Here is a 24637-nt window from a genome sequence, read left to right on the forward strand (position 1 = left end):
AGTTTCTGTTCAAGTCCCTTGCCCAGCCTGCGATGGGATCACTTGTTCTTTTCTTGCTTATATGTTTGAGTTGTCTGTGGATTCTGGTTGTTAAACCTTTGTCAGAGACATAACCTGCAAATATCTTCTCCCATTCTGATGGCTGTCTGCTTGCTTTACTTACTGTGTTCTTGGCTGTGCAGAAGCTTTTTAGTTTGATCAGGTCCCAGTAGTGTATTTTTGATGCTGCTTCAATTGCCTGGGGGGTCCTCCTCATAAAATATTCGCCCAGGCCGATTTCTCATTTCTGTATTTAAAATTTATTATTTCACATTCTTTTATTAAACCTTAGGATTTTCTTTTAGGTCCTTCAGTTTCTGATTCCATTCTAATATATAAAATTTTGACCAAGGCCTTGACATTCCTAATGTTTCCAGTTACTAGTTCTAGTAACAAAAAGAACTCTGAATGGATAAGCAAATTATTCATGCTTGTGCAGCATGAGAATGCTAAACAATAACACCATTCAGGAGAAGTTTTAAATAAACTTAGAAATTTAAAACATTTACAAAAATGAAATATATACTTAGTAGTCTTTATAGTGTCCTTGTGAGGTCCTTTGCAACAGATAGAAAAGCAATATAACTTACCCTCCATCCTCCTGGAAATAATCAACACAGGAACAAACAACTCCCACCCAAGTAACTGAAAGCAAAATTTTTGAGACATCTGGCCTTTTAAATTATCTTCTAAGGAATGCAGTTTTTAACTGAATGGTAACTGACTGCCATAGATAATAGTAGTCAAAAATTAAAACTGTAACTTTGGGTAAATTAATGATCTTTCTGTCATAGTGAATGCCTTAAAGTGTGTTTTTGTATTTTTTGGTTTGTAAGTAAAGGTAAATTAAATGATGACTAGTAGATTATTTGTTTTAATAAAGTGCATATGAATTCTGCATAGAAATTAGATATGGAAGTCCTAAGAGACCATTATTTCTATGCAACAACCAAAATAAGGCAGATAAGCTGCAAGATAATAATTTGTAAGAAAGACTTTAGAGAACTAAGGATAGAAATGAACCTAGCTTAGCTTTAAATGACCCTAAGGCCATAATGTCATGAGACTTTTATAGGAAAAAAAAACCCATGACTACTTCCATCCTTGGTGGAACTGTAGGAGCAGTTGGATCCCCACAAGGTTTTAATAAATTTGTACTGACAGCTTGTGTGCTGATTAGACTAGACTCCAGAGGAGCCCACTCCATGGAGCGAGGCACTGTTGACCCACCCGCTCTTACTCACATGTTTCCTCTGAGTAAAGCAGGGGATGAGAAAAGAAGATTTGAAAGAGAGATTTCCGATGAAATCCTCCCCCGGCCAAAAAGGTGGTATGCATGTGCAATGGTGTGTTGGGAGAGATTGTCCAGGCAGAACTGAGCCCTCTGGATTTTCACCTACTTGGGAAGATGAAGAGCTCCTTTCCAAGCTGCCTCTCCGTAGGGAATTCTTTGTCTTCACAGAGTACGGGGGAGTGGCCTTACTATAGCAAGAGGATGAGTATTAGGGCTGCAAATTGTTTTCAGAGGTATATAAAGTAGGAGGTGAGAGCAAAGAGAAGCCATGATAGATTTTCCATATTTCCTAAAGCATCAAATGTTCATCTAAATCCATGGGATGTATGACATCACACATGAACCCTGATGTAAACTGTGGACTGTGATGAGCAGTTTAGCTTCCTTGGCTTCCTTCCTCGTTACAGCAATTGTGCCACGCTGAGAAATCTCTGCTCCTTCCAATTTTTTTTATGAACTTAAAAAGGCTTTAAAAATAAAATCTTAGGAAAAAAATAATTATCTTTAGCCATTTGTGGTCACACATTTGGGAAAAGCACCATGGAACAGGGATTGTATTCAGGTGTTGAATGGAAAGGCAGCTGACTGTAGCCTCTTGTCTGGATCTCATTTCCCTGGAGACATCTTATTTTAAGAGACAAGAAAGTACGAAAATTGATTTATGATATTTTATAATCTAGATCTCACCAAACTCTTCTATTACACTGTTGATTTCCTTAGCATTGTTATTTTAAAATAAGCTCTTAATAATCGTTCAAATATTCTTTTTTATATTTGTTTTTCATTTTCATTATTTCAGAATATGGATATGCTTGACTTAGTAAGAGAATTGTCTTTCTTCTAATAAATATTCTTAATATGCAAGCATCAAAGGAAAAAGACAGCATGACAAACTGAGTTACTAGGCAGTGAACACTCCTAAAATGATTTGTCTTCAGTCAGAATGCAATTGCTAAAATAAATCATTTAGAAACTGTTTTAATACTTAAATTCATTATCCTGATGGGAGCAGAAACTGTGTATCTTTCATTCTTCCCAGCATATCAGCATCTGCAAAAGATTAAGTTACTTGTTTATAAATGTATTCTTTTTATGAAAGACATACTGATATTTACAGTATTTCATTTACATTTTGGAGTCATCAACAGCATAGAATTTTTTTCGTGAGATAGTCTTCTCTGGGGTTATAATTTCTCTTTACTTATTTCTCACAAAATCTGTCCATATTTTATGGCTGGTTTGCATAAGAAGTGTCTGGGATACTTTGGCATTCAGCCTAGAGTTTGAGCATGAATATTATCTTTTTTTTTTTTTTTATTCTTATTGCCTCCTGATTCAAATAAGTATGTGACTCTTCCTAGAGGGCCAAAGACTCACTTTCAATGTTCCTTCCAAGAATGTTATTGGATTGGATTTATTTATAGAAGTCTGTGAGAAATAATAATTGGTTTTTGTTTTAATAACCCATTATTAATGAAAGAAGTGTTCTAGTGGCCCCTTTCACACTGGGTCCCCCTTCCCGTGTCTCATGTTCTGTGGGCACCTGAGACAGCAGTGACTAAGTGCTCTAAGAAAAGCAGCTCTGATCGCCAGCCTGACACCATGAACTCTCTGTTGGGCCCTCATCGTGATCAGTGCAAGACAAATGTTTGGGGGTTGGCAATAGTCACAGAAATTTTGAAATGAAGATTTTGTATGGTCCATTGCTTTCCTTTTTACTAACAGGGAAACTAGGAACCAGAGTAGTTAAATAATTTGCCCTGACTCATATCTTTTCTCCCTTGTGACATCAAGACCGTTATCCCCTCTTCCTAGTGCTTCCTTTACGAGCTGTGCTTTGAGAAATGTTACATGCTTTCTGGTTAAAATTGTTTGTCACTTACCACAGTAGCTAGATAGGAAGTCATTTGGTAAAGCTTCTGATTTTTGTCAGAGCCACTCCAGTCAGCAAAACCTTCATTCTTGCTCCTCGTCCCTTTGCCTGTGTGTTAGTGGGCAGAAGGCGACCAAGGAGCCTGTTCTACTGCACTCTTCCGGTTCTAGTGAAGAATGTTTCAAAACCCAATAGGTATAATTTTCCATTAAGTAATTAAGGTATTATTTCTCATAGAAATTTTTAAAAATTAATAATAGACAAACTTCTAATTATTATGAACCATTCTCTTAGGGTTTTTTTTTTTGAGACAGAGTCTCAAGCTGTTGCCCTGGGTAGAGTGCTGTGGCATCATAGCTCACAGCAACCTCCAATTCTTGGGCTCAAGTAATCCTCTTGCCTCAGTTTTTCTATTTTTAGTAGAGATGGGATCTCACTTTTTGCTTAGGCTGGTCTTGAACTTGTGAGCTCAAGCTATACACCTGCCGCAGCCTCCCAGAGTGTTAGGATTACAGGCATGAGCCACCACGCTGGGCCTCTTAGTTTTGTATATAGGTATATACACACACATACACATATATACAGAGAGGCAGGGAGTGTCTCATTTAATTTTTAAAATAGTGAAAAACTATTTTTAAATGAAATTTGAAACTGATACTACATCTAGAACTTTTCTTTCAGGATAGTTATTAGCTATTTTATACTTTATATTTTACATTTGTAGCATTTTTTCTAGGCATTTCATCAGAATATATTTCACAACTTCAGATATTATTTTATAATATCACCTCTCTCTTACCTTCTTCACCAGCCCATTTCCATTGTGAGGGGCTTATGTTTGCCAGAACTAATCCCTAGGTCTCACTGATCTGGAGAAAGCACTTTATCTTACCATTACTTGAGGAGGGTAACGTGATTCTCAGTAGTAGTACTGGGAGGCCTGCAAGGAAACTAGGCAATATATCCATGGTAATTGAAGAAAAACTTTTTAATTTTAATTTTTTAAAGTAGCCATTTAATTATTTGACATAAAAATCAACCTATCAGTGAATTCAGCATAGTCTGATGTGTTATTTCGTAGATTGTAATTTAAGGCTGATACTTAACATTATATAGACAGGAGCATTGGCAAGAATTTCATGTTTTATTTGTAGAAATCTAAGCACCAATTGAGCTGGCACTGGTTAAAATGTTTTATAAACCCCATTTGCTTTTTAATTCTTTCTGTCTAAAACTTAAGACCTCATTATTATTATTTTTGATAATAAATTTTTTGATTTACCTATATAAATAGTACTTTAAATGAAAAGATGGCTTCACTAATTGTATCCCTTTAAACACACAATGCAGGGTGTCCCCAAAATTGTCCCTAGAGTCACCACACACAGGGAAAACGAGAACTGTGTTAAATGTACCTTTATTTACAAGGTATTCATTACAAAATTTTATAAAGTGGTGGCCAACATGTAGAGAATATCTTGTAAAATAATTGTAAAATTATGTAATATTAGACCATGAAGAGTAGGGGCAGAAATTTCCTAAAGGGAAAAAGGCAACTTGGGCTGGGGAATAGAAAAACTATAGGCACTCCAGTGTTGTTCAATATGTATGCTGTGCACCATTATAATAGTGCATATAAATCTAATTATAAAACACCGTATATATGCTTTATTCCCCAATATTTCATTTTCCATATTTTGGCTATACATTTTACCAGTTCGTTTTTTTCAAAAGACTTCTTTTTTTATTGTTGGGGATTCATTGAGGGTACAATAAGCCAGGTTACACTGATTGCAATTGTTAGGTAAAGTCCCTCTTGCAATCATGTCTTGCCCCCGTAAATTCAAAAGACTTCTTAAGCATAAGAAATAGGTTAAAAAAACACCCAAGTAGAGGATGGATAAGCTTGAAAGAAAGGTTATGCTACTACTTTAGCAGTTCTTGTGACTCTGTTATGGTGATTTTTATTAAAAAGTAAAACTGGGTCTACAGGCAGGATTAAGGCTCTAGGATGCATGCTCACATTCCTTAGGTTAGGGCCACAGAGATTTTTCTATATTAAATATGTACATACTTTTAAGATATTAATTTTTAATCATCTATAGTAATTTACTTGTAAGGCCCCTCTGAGAAAGGTTTGTATTATTTTTTCCCATTTTATACATGATAAAATTGATGTAATAGATAGTGGTTTACATAGGATTGTGACCAAATTAGTGATGTGATAATGATGAAAAAGAAGTTAAATCATCTATTCTCTCAGAAAGTTGTGCTAAGATTATTTTGTTAATAAGCACATGTTTTTATAACAATCAGAACTATTAGCACTGTAATGATTAGAAATAGATGTAAATAAAGTGGGAGTAGGCGAGTGGAGAGATAACAGTTGAATTTCAGAAACTGCAGTGTTTATAAGGTAGTGTGTGGCCAAAAACGTCTTCACTTACTGTCACAGACACACACACTGGGGACGGGAGGCAGAGGAAGCACAGGATGTCATTTGTGGCCTGCTTTAGGTGTTTCTCATCAGTAGAATTGGGCATCCCTACTGGTGGAAGACATGGAGCTATTTCAGCTGAAGTAGGTTCTCGTTTGTCTGCAGCTGATTAACAGTTGAAATGTAGTCATTATTGATGACTTATATATTGATGACTTATAGTGATCAATGCTTCCATTAAACACCCTCACAAATACTTGACCATTGTAGGCCTTCTTCTCTCCATTCTCATCTTTGCTCTTCTTTGGTATTCTTTTCTACCCCTTTACTCACCCCATTCATTTATCTTTATAAAATAGGTCTAAAGATTTGAAATTTTAGGAAACATTTCTTTCATCTGTGGTATACAATATACAGAAATGTACATTCTATAGCCAACAGCCGTCTGAACTGACTTTTCTTAGTGGGAGTTCTGCCGTGACCTCCTTTGTCACCTTCCCGTCCCCTCCGTTACCGTCATGGGAACCTTGGGAAACTCTCTTAGGTAGTTAAGTGAAGTTCACTTTGTAAAAATGTGTTCCATATAAAACTCTTCCTGCTTTCTCTTTATTATGTTTTCTTACTTGATAATCTTTCACAACTATGGTGCTATCTGAAATACTCTGTTAGATTGCTTCCTTATTAGCTTGTGTCCTTTTTTTGCACGTTAATAGTTTGTTTTCCATGAAATTCCTTTTTATTATTTGTTTTATGAAATTTTAAAAGAATTTTATATGAATTTCTGTTTCTTTCTTTTTGTTCCCAAAGACATTTATTGAGGTACCAGGAAAATAAAGTGCCATAGTGTTTTTATGCATTTGTTTGTTACCCTTAATATCAAAACACCTACTAGGTTTGAAGACATGATAGATAAGCTGTGGACACATACCTAAGTACATAATGTGTATATATCGGAAGTTTACTGTTGCTAAAGGCTTGTTTCTTACTCCTTCCAGGAAAGAAAGGAGAGGCTGTCCAGATTTGAGTCTATTCGTCATTCAATTGCTGGAATAATTAGGTCTCCAAAATCTGCACTGGGCTCTTCTGCAGTAAGTAGGACTAACTCTGTGCTACTGAAAATTGTCAGCGTCTAGCTTCTTTTGCACGTACCGGTGAATAGCATATATAAATTTGTACTTACCATTGGGAGAATAAAAGTGTAATTTAACTTTTTGCATGAGTATGAATCTGTTCATATATATATAGTAAAACTCCTTATAACATTAATATTAGAAAGACAGAAATAAACTTATATATAGACCTCCTGTACTACATACAGATAATTATGGGAAACATTTTACATACTTTGGGACCTTAGTAGGAGAATAGAATATAGAATATACAAATTTCTTTTCTAGTGAAACATAACATTTTTCTGATAGAGATTCTATACATGTATTATAAAAATGTATTAGTTTATATATGTATTCTTGTTTTTAAGAACGTTTTAATTATAAAATTGAAGTCTGGATGATAGATTGTTGAAATTTGGGCTTGGCATATCACATTAGTACATAGAATATCAGTTATCCTTAGTAATAGCAGCTTACCCAAGCAAAATACACTGTGAACAAATCACTAGCTATTTCTCTAGGGTATAAGGTATCCTATTTATTTGGAAAGGAGTTTTTTCCCTCAAATACCCAGGTACTCCTATGTAGATACTACTGCCTATAGTAGTATATACTGGCCTTGGCTGCAGAAGTCTCTGAGATGGTTCTTAATGCAAAATTGTAACCACCTACATATGGGAAGATGTTACATGTGTGGCTGATCTCAGTACTCTGAGATAGTGGTAAGTTATTTAACTTATGTACAGTGAAAAAAGACCACATATTTGGAGCTGATACATTAAAATATACCCTGATCATAACAATAAGTATTAAGCATTTGACAGCATCAGATACAATATTCAGTTAGAAACAAATTAATCTATTAGGTAAGTATCTCCTGTTCTTCTTTCCATCAAGACTGTTGATCTAAGTGTTCTATTAGACTTTCTTTTAAAGGAGCCCTGTATTTTAACCATATGTTTATATTTTTAATTTTTTAATTTTAGTTTTTGAGACAGAGTCTCACTTTGTCACCCTCTGTAGAGTGTCATGGGATCATAGTTCACAGCAACCTCAAACTCTTGGTTTGAGGTTTGAGCAAGTGATCCTCCTGCTTCAACTTCCCAAGTAGCTGGGACTACAGGTGCCCGCCACAATGCCCGGCTATTTTTAGAGACGGGGTCTCACTCTTGCTCTGGCTGTTCTCGAACCTGTGAGCTCAGGCAATCCACCCACCTTGACCTCCCACAGTGCTAGGATTATAGGCATGATTAACCATACTTTTAAAACATTGAGAAGTATAGGTGTATCAACTCTAATGTGAACACTGTTATGATCAATTCTATTTTCATATGTATAATGCATTTGCTTTATTTTATCTAAAATTATGCTTTAATCTTGGAGAATGGCCCACGTGCTTATGAGAAGAATGTATAATCAATAGTTTTGGGATAGAATGTTCTGTAATGTCTGGTGGGGCCATTTGCTCTGGAGTCTCCTTTAAGTCCTGTGTTTGTTTATTTTCTGCTTGGAGCAACGGTCCATTTGTGTCAGGGGGTCTTGAAATCACTGGCTATTATGATGTTGCTGTTTATTACTTTGTATAGATCTAGTAAGATTTGTTTTATAAATATAGGTGCACTTGAATTATGTCTTCTTGTTGGATTTCTCCCTTTACCTTTATATAATGACCACCTTGTCTGTCTTTACTTATGTTGCTATGAAGGATATATTTTTATTTGTGTGGAATGACATTTTCTATCCCTTTACCTTAAGTGTGATTGAGTTCTTGTGGTTTAGATCCATTTCCTGGAGACAGCAGATACTTGGCTTATATTTCATTATCCATTCAGCCAGCCTGTGCCTCTTGAGAGGGGAGTTCAGTCAATTCACATTTATTGAAATAATTGATAAATGGGGTAGATTTCTGTTCATCCTCTTGATTTCAACTTTACTGCTTTGTTTTACCTCTGGAGCTATTATAGTGTTTAGGCTTTAAACTTTAGCAATGGGTGGTTTTATACTGCTGGGTATCTATTGTGATGTATATAACGTAGAGTTGAGTACTTCCTGCAGGGCAGATCTGGTCTTGACAAATTCCCTCAATGTTTGCTTGTCTGAGAAAATCTTTATTTCTCTCTAATATAAGAAGCTTAGTTTTGCAGAATACAAAATTCTAGGCTGGCCATCATTCTGTTGGTGAAGACTGAGAATGAGGCCCCAGTCCCCTCTGGCTTGTGAGCTCTCAGTTGAGAAGTCTGCAGTTAGTCTGATGGGTTGTTTTGCCTTATGGTTCGTAGGAGTTCCATGTTTGTGTTAACTTTGGCTAGTCTGATGTCTATAGGTTGTGGTGAAATTGGTCATAGGTCACAAAATGTATCAAAAATTAAAAAAAAATTGAAATTATATCATGTACTGTTCCCAGTTCAGAGTGGAATCAAATTAGAAATCAACTCCAACAGAAACACTTTTCTACACTCAAAGTCATGGAAGTTAAACAACTGTCTGCTGAATGATAGCTGGGTAAAAGAGGAAATTCAGGTGGAAATTAAAAGGTTTGTCAAACTAAATAAAGGGAACACACATCATAAAAACCTCTGGGACTCAGGAAAAGCCTACTTAAGAGAAAAATTAATGGACAAATGCCTACATAAAAGGAAAAACATAAAGATCACCAATCAACAATATAATGAATCATGTCAGGGAATTAGAAAAGGGAAGATAAAACTAATCCAAAACCAGCAGAGGAAAAGAAATAACTAAGATCAGAACAGAACTAAGTGATATTAATAACAAAAGAATTATACAGAATATTAATGAAACAAAAAGTTGGTTCTTTGAAAAGGTAAACAGAATTAACAGATCTCTTGCTAGATTAACCAGAAACAAAAAGAAAGAACCATAAGAAGCTCAATCAGAAATGAGAAAGGAGATATTACAACTGATAGCACAGAAATATAAAACATTATCTTGAATGGTATACAAACCTCTATGAAAAACTGAGGAAATGAACAAATTCTTGGAAACACACAACCCCCATGGGCTCAACTGGGAAGAAACAGAACTGAACAAACCAATATCAAGTAACAAAATTGAAGAAACACTAAAAAACCTTCCAATGAAAAAAAGTCCTAGACCAAATTATTTCACAGCCAAATTTTACTGGACCTACACTGCGGAAATTATTTCATAACACCAAGAAGGAACGCTTCCTTCTCAACTCATTCTATGAAGCCAGTATCACCTTGATACCAAAGTCAGAAAAGTATATAATAAAAAAGAAAAATAAAGAGCAATATCCCTTATAAATATAGATGCAAAAATTCTCAATAAAATTCTAGGAAAACAAAGTCAGCAGCCTTTCAAAAAACTGATCCACCATGATCAGTGAGTTTCATCTCAGTGATGCAAGGATGGGTCAACATAGCAAAGCAATAAATGTGATTCACCAAATAATAGCAAAAGCAAATACCTTATGATCATTTCTGTAGATACAGAGAAAGTATTTGACAAAATTTAGCACCCTTTCATGATAAGAACTCTTAACAAAATAGGCATTGATGGAATATATCTGAAAATTATAAAAGCCATATATGACAAATCCACAGCCAACATCATAGTGAATGGAGAAAAATTGAAAGCATTCCTGCTTAGATCTGGAACCAGACAAGCATGCCTACTTTCACCACTTCCATTCAACTTAGTGCTGGAAGTCCTAGACAGAGCAATCAGATAAGAGAAGGAAATCGTCAGTATCCAAATGCAGACAGAAGAGTTCAAGCTATCACTCTGTGCTGATGATATGATATTATATCTAGTAAACTCCAACAGTTCTTCCAAGAGACTCCTGGAATTGATAAGTAAATTGAGCCGAGTCTCAGGATACAAAATCAATACACACAAATCAATAGTATTCCTATATACTACCACCAACCAAGCTGAGAATCGAATCAAATACTTAATACCTTTCACGATAGCAACAGAAAAAAAAATCTAGGAACATACTTAACCAAGGAGGGAAAATAGCTCTATAAGAAGAACTATGAATCACTGGGGAAGGAAATTGTAGAGGATGTAAACAAATGGAAAAATATATCATGCTCATGGATGGGCAGAATCAACATTGTTAAAATGTCTATACTACCCACAGTGATCTACAGATTCAATGCAATTCCCATTAAACACCAATGTCAATTTTTGTAGATCTAGAAAAAATAATTCTATGCTTTGAACCAGAAAAGAGCTTGTGTAGCCAAAACAAATCTTAAGCCAAAGGACAAATCAGGAGGTAGCACTTTACCAGACTTCAAGTTATACTACAAGGCTGTAGTAACCAAAACAGCATGATACTGTCATAAGAACATAGACATGGACCAATGGATCAGAACAGAAAACCTAGGTAAAAAACTATCCTCATATGGCTGTCCAATCTATGAAAAGCAGACAACTTTATGAGGAAGACTGCCATGGCAATAGCAACAACAGCAATAATAAACAAATAGGATTTAATTAAACTGAAAAGCTTCTGTACAGACAAGGAGATAACAACCAAAGCAAATAGACAACCTACCCAATAGGAAAGGATATTTGCATATTTTGAATCAGATAAACACTTAATAACCAGGATTTATACAGAACTTCAATTAATCTACAAGAAAAAAACAATAATCCCACACATCAATGGGAAGAGAGATGAACAGAATCTTCTCTAAAGATGACAGACGAAATGGCTAGTAAACATATGAAAAAATGCTCATCATCCCTAATTATTAGAGAAATGCAAATTAAAAACACCCTAAGATATCACCTAACCCCAGTGAGAATGGCCTATATCACAAAATCTCAAAACTGCAGATGCTGGCACGGATGTGGAGAGAAAGGAACGCTTTTACACTACTGGTGGGACTGCAAACTAATACAACCTTTTTGGAAGGAAGTATGGAGAAATCTCAAAGAACTCAACCTAGACCTCCCGTTTGATTCTGCAATCCCATTACTGGGCGTCTATCCAGACGGAAAAAAAACCTTTTATTATAAAGACACTTGTACTAGGCTATTTATTGCAGCCCAATTTACAATTGCCAAAATGTGGAAACAACCTAAATGTCTTTCAACCCAGGAATGGATTGGTAAGCTGTGGTACATGTATACCATGAAATATTATTCAGCCATAAAAAATGGAGATTTTGCAGCATTTGTACTAACCTGGATGGTGGTGGAACACATTATTCTTAGTGAAGCATCACAGGAATGGAGAAGTATGAATCCTATGTATTCAATTTTGATATGAAGACAATTAATGACAATTAATGACACAGTGGGGCATAGGGGCAGGGGAGACTAGACAGAGAAGGAGGGAGTGGGTGAGGGAAAGGAAAAGAAGAAAAAGGAAAAAAAACAAGGAAAGCAAAGAAAATAGTGACTAATTCTCACATAAATTGGATTTAATTTTGACCAAAGTACATTTCTTAAACATTAATTTTTAATTCAACTTGTTAATGTGTTGTTTAGGATATTACATCCTCATTTATAAGTGACATATATTTATAATTTCCCCTTTATAATAATATATTTTCTCCAATTTTAATCTCAGGTGTACCCAGATCAATTATAATGATTTTGAAGTATTTCTTCTTTTTCTATTGTCTATAAGATTTGGCATGATCTGTTTTTCAAAATTATCTTTTACATTTATAAATATTAGTTGTCTATTTTTTGAGACTTTAAAAAAAAGTAAGAAGAAGTTAACTCATGACTGCAAACTGAGTCTCAGAGTCAAAGCATTCTATATTAGACATACTCTTATTTGACAATGTGAATGTTACTTTCTTTGCATTATTATTATTGCTTAATATTTCGATGTAGCAACTATCTGATTCCTTTTCTGAATGTATTTATGTTCGTTCATTCTTTACGAGGTTTTTGTTCCTAGTTCTTATCTTAAACATTGTTATTGTTATTACATTTTAAGCCTTTTTAATTTTGTGAAGGCAAAAAAATGGAAACCTAATAAACACATGTATGTGTAAGAAAAAAAGAAAAGCAGACAACAATATACACTGCAGAAAAGAATCCCCATGCAATAAAGGGTGCTGAAAAAATTGGATAGCCACATGTGAAAGATTGAAACAGGACCCACACATCTCACCATTCACGAAAATTAATTCACCTTGGACAACAGACTTTAACCTACAGTATTTCTCTAGGAAAAAATGTTGGAAAAACTAGACATCAGCCAAGGCAAAGAATTTATGAAAAAGACCCCAAAGGCAGTCACAGCAACAAAAATAATTACAAATTGGACCCTGATTAAATTAAAAACTTCTGCACAGTTAAGAAAACAACCCATAGAGCAAATAGACAGGTTTTAGAATGGAAGAAAATATTTGCTTTCTATACATTTGCTAACCAGAATGTAGAAAGAACTCAAACAAATCAGCAAGAAAAACATCACACCACCCTATAAAAAAGTGGAGAAATGACGTGAAGAGAAGCTTTTCAAAAAAAAGTACACTAATAGTCAACAAAGTTATGAAGAAATGCTCATTGTCTGCAAACATCAGGAGTATATAAATCAAAACCACAATGGGGTATCACCTAACTTCAATGAGAATAGCTTTTATCAAAAAATCCCCAAACAGCAAATGCTGGCATGGATGTGGAAAGAAAGGAACACTTACATACTGTTAGTGATACTGCAAACTAGTACAGTCTGTGTGGAAGTTAGTGTGGAGATAACAGAGAAAACTAAAAGTAGACCTACAATTTGATCCCTCAATCCCACTATTGGGTATATATGCAAAGGAAAAAAGTAATGTTATCAAGAGGACATACATATTTAAATATTTATTGCAGCACAGTTCACAATTGCAAAGTTGTGGAACCTACCCAAGTGCCCATCAATACATGAGTGGCGTAAGAAAATGAGATAGGGAGTACTTCTCAGCCGTAAAAAAGTCGAACTTAACCTTTCTAACAACTTGGATGGAACTGGAGACCATTCTTCTAAGTTTTGCAAAAATAAACATCATGTAAATGTCCTATTACACTGGGCCTAATCAACACCCACATGCACATTTGATAGTAAAAGTTAAGGAAAGCAAGCTGGTGGGAGGGGCAGATGGGAGGGGTAAGTTCATACCTAATGGGTATAGTGCACACTATCGAGGGGAGGGGGAACTTATAAATTTGACTTAAACTGTACAAGAGCAACTTATTTTAATTAATTAATTAATTTTTTATTGAGATAGAGTCTCACTTTGTCACCCTCTGTAGAGTGCTGTGGTATACATCTCACAGCAACCTCAAACTTTTTGGCTCAAGTGATTCTTTTGCCTCAGCCTCCAAAGTAGCTGGGACTACAGGCGCCCACCACAACGCCTGCCTATTTTTTTTTTTTGTTTGTTTGTTTGTTTGGCAGGCGTGGGCAGGGTTTGAACCCACCAGCCCTAGTGCATGTGGTTGGCGCCCTAACCACTGAGCTATTATATAACCAAAGCAATTGTAACACCATATTCTGAAATTTAAAAAACCCTTGTAATTAATGCAGAGAAAAAAATTAAAAATATAATTATGCTTTAAAGTTCTACTATTAATTAGAACATATCAAGGAAATACAGTCAGCTGTTAATTATCTTTGCTATTTGGTATTAACATCTGGCCTCTCAAAAATAACAGATAATTTACTTTTCCTGCCATGCTCATCTATAATTCTCCTTTGTTCTTATCATGTGTTTGTAATCGGATGCTGGTGGTTTTCGGTGATGCCATTTCTCCCAAGGCTTTACAGTTGAAGACAGATGAGTAGGGATAAGGACAGGAAGGTTCTGCGGTAAGACCGCGTCAAATACAACCAGAGACAGTGTTCCAGGAACACGGCCACGGACAGTCCACGGCCAATGTGATGGAGAGTTGATTCATTAAAAAGGAATAATTCTGCTTTTTATTTAAAAATGAAGTTGTTTTCTGGCATATTTCCCTGGTAGTAACTCCTTTTCTTCATAATTTCACCTGTTGATACATTTTAACGTTGAGTTTACATTATGACATAATGAATAAGATACCAAACGCTAACTCTAAATTCTAATATTCTGTGTGCCTGTATATTATAGACAGAAAAAAATGAAGCATTGAAGTATTATTTCTTTAGAAATTATGAAAAATTCACATATTCTTATAACTTTTAATCAGTTAATTAAAAGAAGAGACATTGTAATGTTTTCATAATTGCTGTGAATTTTGCCAGAAAATAATCACCATTGTCTCTAACTAAGTTTTTTATTGTTCGTTCAAGCTCTCTGATATGATCTCTTTCATTGAGAAGCCCCTGGCAGAACAGGACTGGTACCATGGTGCAATCCCCAGAATAGAAGCCCAAGATCTGCTAAAACAACAAGGAGACTTCTTGGTGCGAGAGAGTCATGGGAAACCGGGTGAATACGTCCTTTCTGTATATTCTGATGGACAGAGGAGACATTTTATCATACAATTTGTTGATGTACGTTTCCAGTTTAGTTTATATGTGTATTTTGATGTAGTTTATTATACTATGATTTTATTAAAATGATGAATGGTTTATGATAAATACTTGTAATTCTTAAAGCTTATCACATAATTTTTTTCACCTCAATTTCCTTAAATTTAATTCCTCAAAATTTACTAACATTTTAAATCTTAATAAACATGTATTTAGAAATATTTTATATTAAAAATAGTTTTTACAAATATAAATTTAAATAATAACTATTTAAGTAAGTTAAGTTAAATTTGAACACTAAAGATATTTTAAATTAAAAATAAGAATAATGTGATTATCATGAATTTTTTTTCTAGGGAAACCAGAGTTTATGTAATTCATATTTTTGAAATTGGACCTTGAATTTGCTTTTAAAATGGTTCCAAGAAGGATTTTAAAGAAATATCTTACAAATTGTGATAATGAAATCCCTTAATGAATTGAACAATGATACTTGAATTGGTTTTATGATTCCATAGGATTAAGGTTTTTTTCTTTTTGTATATAATTTCTTGCTTATTGACATTAATAAACAATAAATAGAAACTGATGAAGAATTTTAAAAATCATCTATTCACATTATTTTAATGCTAATTCATTTTTAAAATTTTAATATTGCTAAATTACTTCTCTGTTTAATGTATTTTCCTTATTGAGTATTAAATACAGGAAAAGTAATTTCAAATTTTTCATTTTTACCCACTTATATATTTTAAATGCTTTTGGCATATGATGAAATTGATGCCTGTATTTCTCAATTTCCACTCCCATCATTTCAAGTGGCATACATTTTTAAGGTAGCTGTGCAGAGGATTTTAGTTTATGTCTGAGTACTATAGTGATACTAATTGCCTTACAGAAGGATTGAATCATGATCCTTAGATGAACCTCAGGGATTGTAGATAATAACCTTTATGCATACCACACATGTATGCACACACAGTAGAACCTCTGTAAGTTGAGAGGTCAACATCAAGAACTATGCCTACTGTTCTGATGCATACGTGTTGTGCATGTCCAATCTGTGAGAATTAGGTCAGCTTAAGGAAGTGGTCAGTACAGGGAGGTGGTCAGCTATGGAGGTTTTACTGTGTATGTGTTTATGTCTGTATATATCTCTCATTGTATATATCAATGAATGTATTTTTTTAAGGTGCCACATACCGTACAACTAATCCTGTTAAAGTGTGCATTTCAGTGGTTTGTAGAACATTTACATGCAGGAGTGATAGTTAAATGAAAATAGATGCCGTTCAGAGGGGATAAAAGGAATTCAAGTATGCCTACTATTAGAGTTTTCACGCTATTTCTTAATTTTGTATAGTATTTGGACCTCAATTTGGTAAATGTATTTGTCCATTTTTATAGATCTAATTTACTGTTTTAAAAACTATGCTGTTTCTAGTATTATGTCATAGTTTCCTTGGGAAACTCTTTTGTAATTTGTGTATGCCTTTAAGTTATGGAGGTAGATAACATACCCTATTATAATTTGTGACCATAAATGCACTATTTATAAAATGGTATGAGAGCTATAGAATGACAGATTATAGGTAAAGTATAAACTTGTTAACTGTTAACTATAATTTATGTGATTGTTTCATTCTATTTTTAAGTTTTAAAAATTACTATTTTTGAAATATGTCATACATTAAATAAGACTGAGATGTTTACCATATTATCACTTCTAGTTTAAAATGTAACTATAGGAATTTACATTAGTTTTCTTAGAAACAAGTTGTTTTCTTAGAAACAAATGGAAAGGGAGAACTAATTTTTACTTGTTTTTAATATTGCCATTTTGTTTTCAGTGGCTAAAATGAACAACATAATATGTGCTCAAACAAGACACTGCTTTGAAGCTTTTATCTGATTTCCTTCTGCCCCTGCAGTTTTCGGATATCTCCATTAAAGATGAGGGAATTGGTTTTTTAGTAAATGCCTCAGGTTTTCTACTGCCTAATGTTTACTTTGGGAGCTTTACTACAAAATGTTGACTTCTCAAGGAGTTGAAAATAGAAGTTTAAGATTTAATTTTTAAATTTAAAATTTTAAAATTTAATTTTAATTTTTAATTTTTTTCGATTTTGGCAGGTGACTCTTCCATGAACTAAAATTATCCTTTTTCTTTCTTCATATGTCTTTTGCCCAGAAGGAGTCAATAAATATTCATTAACAGATGTTTAATGGCTGTCTATTATATTATAATAAAGGCGTTTGAATAAGGTGACAAGTTTCCTTAGAGAGGAAGACGTAAAGTAATATGGGACTTTAGAAAACAGAACAATTATCAAACAGTGGATCAACGAAAAGAGCATTCATTGGGCTTGGGGTCAGAAGTCCTGAGTCTCAGTTCTAGCTCTGCCCTTTGTATGCTCTGTGGTTTATGAAATAAAGGGGATAATATTCTATGGAGGTTTTGAGATAACCAACTCAGTGAATATATACTTTGCATGATATGAAGTGCTAAGCACATAATAGGCATTTTATCATCAGTTGATGACTTTGAGGAAAAAAAATGCACTTTGTAAGAAATGTTATTGTAATTGGAAAAGTTACTTTTGAAATTTCTTTTTGGTTCCTATGGGATTTATTTGTGAAATTTAAATACTGTAGTTATGAAAATTATGTTTCAGTTATGTATTTAACTTTGGCTTTACAAATGTTAGTTTTAACAACATCGGTCCCAGGAGCTAGAGTCTAGGATGGTAATTATTTTGGAGCCCTACTTTTGTAGGACTATCACAGTTTCTTTTTAACATGGTGCAAAACTATTTGCATCCTTGAATGTTTTAGGCAATCAATATCAGCACATATTTTAAAATTTCACATTTTTTTTACCACTCTCGTAGAGAATAGCTAATTGTTATTTTAGCTAGTTTAGGCAAGAAGAATTATACTTTTTATTGCATGCTAAACATTAATTTTATAAAATAAGATATATTAAGCATATCTGAGAGTTTCTGAACTATGTTGTGTTGTTATTTACTGACTTACACCATAGTTACTAGCTTTTTAATGGTTCTTAATATAAAACTATATTCAAAGTTTATATCTAAAGCTGATAATTTTGTTTCATATCTGGTGAAAGATTTTCATAGAGATTCAAATAACTTTGTTTCATTTGATAACTAAGTATATAATCAAATCCTTATATTTGTATATGATAAAAAAAGAACTTCAGAACATACTTTTTATTCTATTATTAATAAAAAGTGCCAATTCGTATTTTTTCTAATTATTTATTTATCTAACAATCGTTTCCTAAACACCCATTTTCACAAAGTGTCATGTTATGGACCATAGAAGATAAAACTGCAAAACATATGGCTCTTGTCAGCGAGCTTAAAACCTAGCATTTAATGCATTAGTAGAACTTGTGAACAATGAAATAGTAAAGATGCAGCATTAGCACTGATTAATAAAACTGTGAAATCTAGATTAACATATGATGATAAATTAAAAGAACAACATAATACATATTTTAAAATAAAACATCAGGGAAAAATTCTTCATGTAATGGCATTTTTTATCCATTAATTTATTTAGGAAATTCTTAGTGAGTGTTACCTAAGGCTCAGAGATATGGGCCAGTAAAATAAAATAAAACAAAAATGGAGGTTATAATTACGAATAATTTGTGAATATAATCTGAAATTGGGTGGCTTGGTGTATTAAACTTTGACAGATATTTATTAGATATCTATCATGTGCAAATCTACTAATCTATCAGATAGGTTTACTTTGTATTAATTTAGCCTTTAGTTTTATTGAGTTTATGTGTCTCAGCCCTTTTCATATTTTTCATTATTTCATTTTTTTAATCTCTTCATTTTTTTTTTTTTTTTTATGAAACCTGCTTATCCTGAACTATCAACCTTGATTTTTTTTTATAAGAGACCTACTCAGGCTTATTATTTCCAATTAAGCATTCATTGAATCCCTTCTTGTTTTTGTGTGCTTATTCCATTTTGTCAGCCTTCCTTGCATAATCATTTCCCTGGAAATGTATAGAGCAACAAAATATAATTCTGGTTTTTATGTTTTTCATCTGTATGCATGATTGATTGTTAAGTGGCACAGTGTTAACTCAGAAACAAATTCTAGATGTAGTAAATGTTTTATAAACAAAAGAAGTATGTGGGAACAATTCAGAAATATGAACCATAGAATATGTGCTTCATATTAAGACTTTATGGTGTCAGTATGTATTATTTCAAATTTTTGGACCTATTCTAATCATATATATCTATATTCTTTTTAGTTTATACAAATTGAATCTTACCTTATTTTCTATTTATACTTTAATAGTATAGTACGTGATAGATGAAATATAATACAAATGACAATAAAAATTTATCTTTATAGAAATTTATTTTATACTGTTATTTTTTGGTGCTTATTTTGGAATTCATATAAGAGATTATTAGGAACCTTAGTTCATATGACAAGTCTTTTACTTAAAAGTTAGTCTGTTCTATTATAGTTAAAGCTGTGTAGAAAAACTTAAAAAAAAAATCTGTCTGTATCAGAACCCATCTTTAGGTCAGCTCTGTTACAAGAAATTTATAGAGATCTGCACAAGGTCAAAAGTAATATTTGGAATTTTGAGTGTATCAATAAACAAGTCCTGAACAGTTTTAGTGAATGTTCCATCCTACACTTTTTGTTTAGATGAACTTTACAAGCCTTGTTTTTAGATCCATTGCTGTACTTCATCTTTAAGAAAGTAAGTTAATTGGATTTATATTGAATTAAGACTTTCAGAATTCACTGCTCTCAGAATTCCTTTAATAATAATTAAATAAATGACTAGATATGTTCTTAAATTAAGAAAGAAAGCTGAAAATTCCCTTTATTTTATTCAGTATTTCTGTAGCTAAAGTGATGTGTTAAAATTTTATATAAGACATTGTGACATGAGAAGCTGAGTTGAAATTTTATTCTGTGTGAATTTCATCTCATTGCTTTTTTGTTTTGAAGTTTTTTATTGATACACAATTCTTGTACATGTTTATGTCACACATGTGATATTTTGTTATATGTATAGAATACGTAATAATCAAGTCAAGGTATTTAGGGTATCCATTACCTTGAGTATTTATAATCTCTATGTGTTAGGAAATTTTTAAGTTCTCTCTTGTAGCTATTTTGAAATATACAATACGTTGTTGTTTTCGTTAGTCACCCTGCATTGCAGTAGAACTTTAGAGTGTATTCCTTGTATCTAAAGAATGTTTCTACCATTCACCCACCTCTCTTCATCTCCCTACCTCCCTCACACTCTTCTGAGCCTCTCATAATTATTATTCTACCCTTCACCTTTTTTTTAGCTTCCATGTGAGTGAGAACATCTATCTTTCTATTCCTGGATTATTTCATTTAACTTAATTATCTTAGGTTTCACCCATTGTTGCTGCAAATGTGAGAATTTTGTACTTTTTCATGGCTAAGTAATGTTTCATTATGCATATTTACCATGTTTTATTCATTCATTCTTACTCTCATGGACACTTAGATTGACTCCGTATCTTTATTATTGTGAATAGTCCTGCACTAAGTATGGGGGTGTAGAGATGCCCTTGATATGCTGATTTCCTTTTCTTTTGATAAATACTCAGTAGTGGGATTATAACATAATATGGTAGTTCTAGTTTTAATTTTTTGAGAAATCTTCATATAGTTTTCCATAATGGTTGTACTAATTTACCTTCCTACCACCAGGGTATAAGAGTTCCCTTTTATTCACATTCTTGCCAGGATTTGTTATTTTTTGTGTTTTTGGTAATAGCCATTCTAACTGGGGTAAGATGATATCTCATTGTGGATTTGATTTACATTTCTCTGATGATGAGTGCAGAACATTTTTCATATGCCTGTTGGCTATTTGCATGTCTTCTTTTGAGAAATATCTATGCATTCATTACTTTTTATTAAGTAGCCTCTTGACTGCCTGCATGAGTGTGTGAACTTTCCAGTATTCATTTCTATGTTATCTTATTTGTCTAACTTCACAGTTATTTTATGTGAATTGAATTTAATTCCTTCACACATTTCCTGATATAAGAAATACATGCTAAACAATGTTCTAGACCATGTACTGAGCAAAACAAATATAAGTATGTATCACCTCATGAGCCTACATTCCTGCTGGGTGAGATAGGTAATAAAAAAAGAGAAATGATATATATAAAATGATAGTTTGATATATATATATAGTTTGATATAAACAGGGTGTCTATTATATATATGTACATAATATATATGTTGTCTATATTATATATAATGGTAACGATAAGTTCTAAGGAGAAATATTGAATAAGGAGAAGAGGCAAGAAATTTAGGTAGGGTGATAAAATAGATATTCAATATTGTGTAGGGTGACTAAAATATACCTCACTTAAAGGTCACATTTTAATCACATTTGATTAAAGACTCAAAAGAAGTAAGGAAGTCATTATGCATATAGCTGTCTTAGGAATTAATTCATGTGGCAAAACAGCCCCTAAACATAGTGTATGTAGTGTCTTTGCAGAACAAGAAGGAGATGAGTGTGACTGACGTAGTGGTAAAAGATGAGGTAAGAGAGATGATGGGGGAAGATTGCATAGGGTTTTATAGACCATGGTAAGGATTTTTGTTTTTATTCTGAGGGAGAAGAGAATTTGAGCAAAGTAATGGAATGACTAAAAAGAATATGTTCCAGTTGTAACAGGATCCCCTAACTGCTATCTAAGAGTAGAATGAAGGAAGAAAAAAGGAGGAACACTATACTGTGTCACAATCTTGTTATTGTTATTATTACATCTAACACTTGTATGACCTTTTACACATCTTCATGTCTTAATATTGTATAAGAATGCTTCTAGGAGAATTATTTATAGATAATCATTATTCCTTGGTAAGATGTAATTTATACTTAAATGTTCTTTGAAAATATTTCTTTTCATATATTACTCATCTGGTGATTTAATGATTGAGTGTATCCATTTACATACACTAGGCAAATTGGTTTCCATATTAATACTTAGTCAAGCCTCACACTTATTCTGTAACGAGGTCCAAATAGTACCTCTGCTTCTCTGGTGAATAAGTGGAGACACTGAGAGCTCTTGCTCAGAGTACTGCACATCTAGAAATAAATATATTAGTGTCTGCAGTGTGAAATATCCTTAAGGATCAGTGCTGATATATCATTGCAGCTCTGGCTACTATGTACAAAAGTTCTTTAAGCAATTTATTAACAACCTCCCTGAATTGACTAACTGTGTTGAGTTGAATTATACTCCGTAAAGTAAACTAATCCATGTTTACTTGACAAAATAGAAAGATAGTCACTTAAAAAGTTGTATATAAATTACATTTTGGTAAATTTAATTTTAATATATAGTATGGAAAAGGAGCTTGAGCTATTTTTTTGAACTTTTTTTTTTCTGCAGAAATATTGGTAATATTTTATTTTATTTTTTTATTTTTTTTTCCATTTTATTTTTTTTTTTAAATCATAGCTGTGTACATCAATATGATCATGGGGCATCATACACTTGTTTCATAGAATATTTGACACATTTTCATCTCATTAGTTGACATAGGCCTCCTGGCATCATGCTAGTTACTTTGTCAAGACATTTACATTCCACATTTGCCAAGGCTCACATGTACCTTTGTAAGATGCACCACATGTGTGATCCTTTCAATCCCCCTCCCTTTACCCACCTCCCACCTCCCTCCCCACGCTTTCCCCCTTCCCTCTGTTCTTAGGTTGAAACTTGGTTATAGCTTCATGTAAAAGTCCTAAGTTAGTTTCATAGTAGGGGTGAATACATTGGATATTTTTTCTTCCATGCTTGAGACACTTTACTGAGAAGAATATGTTCCAGCTCCATCCATGTAAACATGAAGGAGGTAAAGTCTCCATCTTTCTTCAAGGCTGCATAGTATTCCATGGTGTACATATACCACAATTTGTTAATCCATTCGTGGATCGATGGGCACTTGGGTTTCTTTCATGACTTAGCAATTATGAATAGGGCTGCAGTAAAGATTCTGGTACAAATATCTTTGTTATGATGTGGTTTTTGGTCTTCTGGGTATATGCCCAGCAGAGGGATTACAGGATTGAATGGCAGATCTATTTTTAGATCTCTAAGTGTTCTCTATATATCTTTCCAAAAGGAATGTATTAGTTTGCATTCCCACCAGCAAGGAAAATAATCTTCTAGTAATGCAAAAAATATTCAAATTTAGTTTTGAAAGTAGAGTTTTCTTAAGGTGGACTAAACCCATGTTTGTTTCTGTACGTATCATCTCTGTATGTGCAGGTAAACTCTTTGTGAAAGTTTGGATGGAAGCTTTTTTTTTTTTGCAGTTTTTGGCTGGGACTGGGTTGGAACCCGCCACCTCCAGAATATAGGGCCAGTGCCCTACAGCTTTGAGCCACAGGCGCTGCCCCAGATGGAAGCTTTAATTACTGTGTGCTGCAATGTTGCTTGCATTTGTTGCCATGTTTTCATCCATGTGAAAACCTGCCCAGAGGCTGATCTGAAATACAGAGACAGAGGAAAGGGGTCTTGGCAGAGTTTGGGGGACATGCTACTTACCTCCTGATATGAAATGGAAAAGGACTAAGATTTGAGCATGTTGATATTTGCAGTTTTGTTGCTGGTGTATTTCTTTCCTTTATCAAAGGTCTGTGAATGAGCTTTTTGGTAATGAATAATGTACAAAAACTCCAGTATAGAAAAACAATTAATACGGGCGGCGCCTGTGGCTCAGTCGGTAAGGCGCCGGCCCCATATACCGAAGGTGGCGGGTTCAAACCCGGCCCCGGCCAAACTGCAACCAAAAAATAGCCGGGCGTTGTGGTGGGCGCCTGTAGTCCCAGCTACTCGGGAGGCTGAGGCAAGAGAATCGCTTAAGCCCAGGAATTGGAGGTTGCTGTGAGCCGTGTGAGGCCAGGGCACTCTACTGAAGGCCATAAAGTGAGACTCTGTCTCTACAAAAAAAAAAAGAAAAACAATTAATACTATAGTAATATATAGGACATAAATGATCAGAGGCATTAAAATATTTACTTTTCTATTGAATATACATTCTTAAACTTTTTCTTTCTTTTTTTTATTGTTAAATCATAGCTGTGTACATTTGTGCAATCAAGGGGTACAATGTGCTGGTTTCATATACAATCTGAAATATTCTCATCAAACTGTTCAATGTAGCCTTCATGGCATTTTCTTAGTTATTGTATGTAGACATTTGTATTCTGCATTTAGTAGGTTTCGCCTGTACCCATTCTAAGATGCACCATAGGTGTGGCCCCACACATTACCCTCCATTCACCTTAACCTCCTCCCTCCCTACCCCTCCCTTGGCCCTTTCCCCATATTCT

At 33.7% G+C, this 24637-nt stretch overlaps 1 protein-coding gene across 3 annotated transcripts in view; it reads left to right on the top strand.

The window, feature by feature from the left end:
• FER (FER tyrosine kinase) overlaps nt 1–24637 on the top strand; it is a 392818-nt gene that overhangs the window by 144211 nt on the left and 223970 nt on the right. For all 3 annotated transcript variants that reach the window (XM_053566752.1, XM_053566753.1, XM_053566755.1), the window contains 2 exons: nt 6639–6731; nt 15028–15231. In XM_053566752.1, the coding sequence (XP_053422727.1) occupies nt 6639–6731; nt 15028–15231 (297 nt within the window). The remainder of the gene's footprint in view (nt 1–6638; nt 6732–15027; nt 15232–24637) is intronic.

This window comes from Nycticebus coucang, chromosome 17 (assembly GCF_027406575.1).
Source record: "Nycticebus coucang isolate mNycCou1 chromosome 17, mNycCou1.pri, whole genome shotgun sequence".
Taxonomy (NCBI): domain Eukaryota; kingdom Metazoa; phylum Chordata; class Mammalia; order Primates; family Lorisidae; genus Nycticebus; species Nycticebus coucang.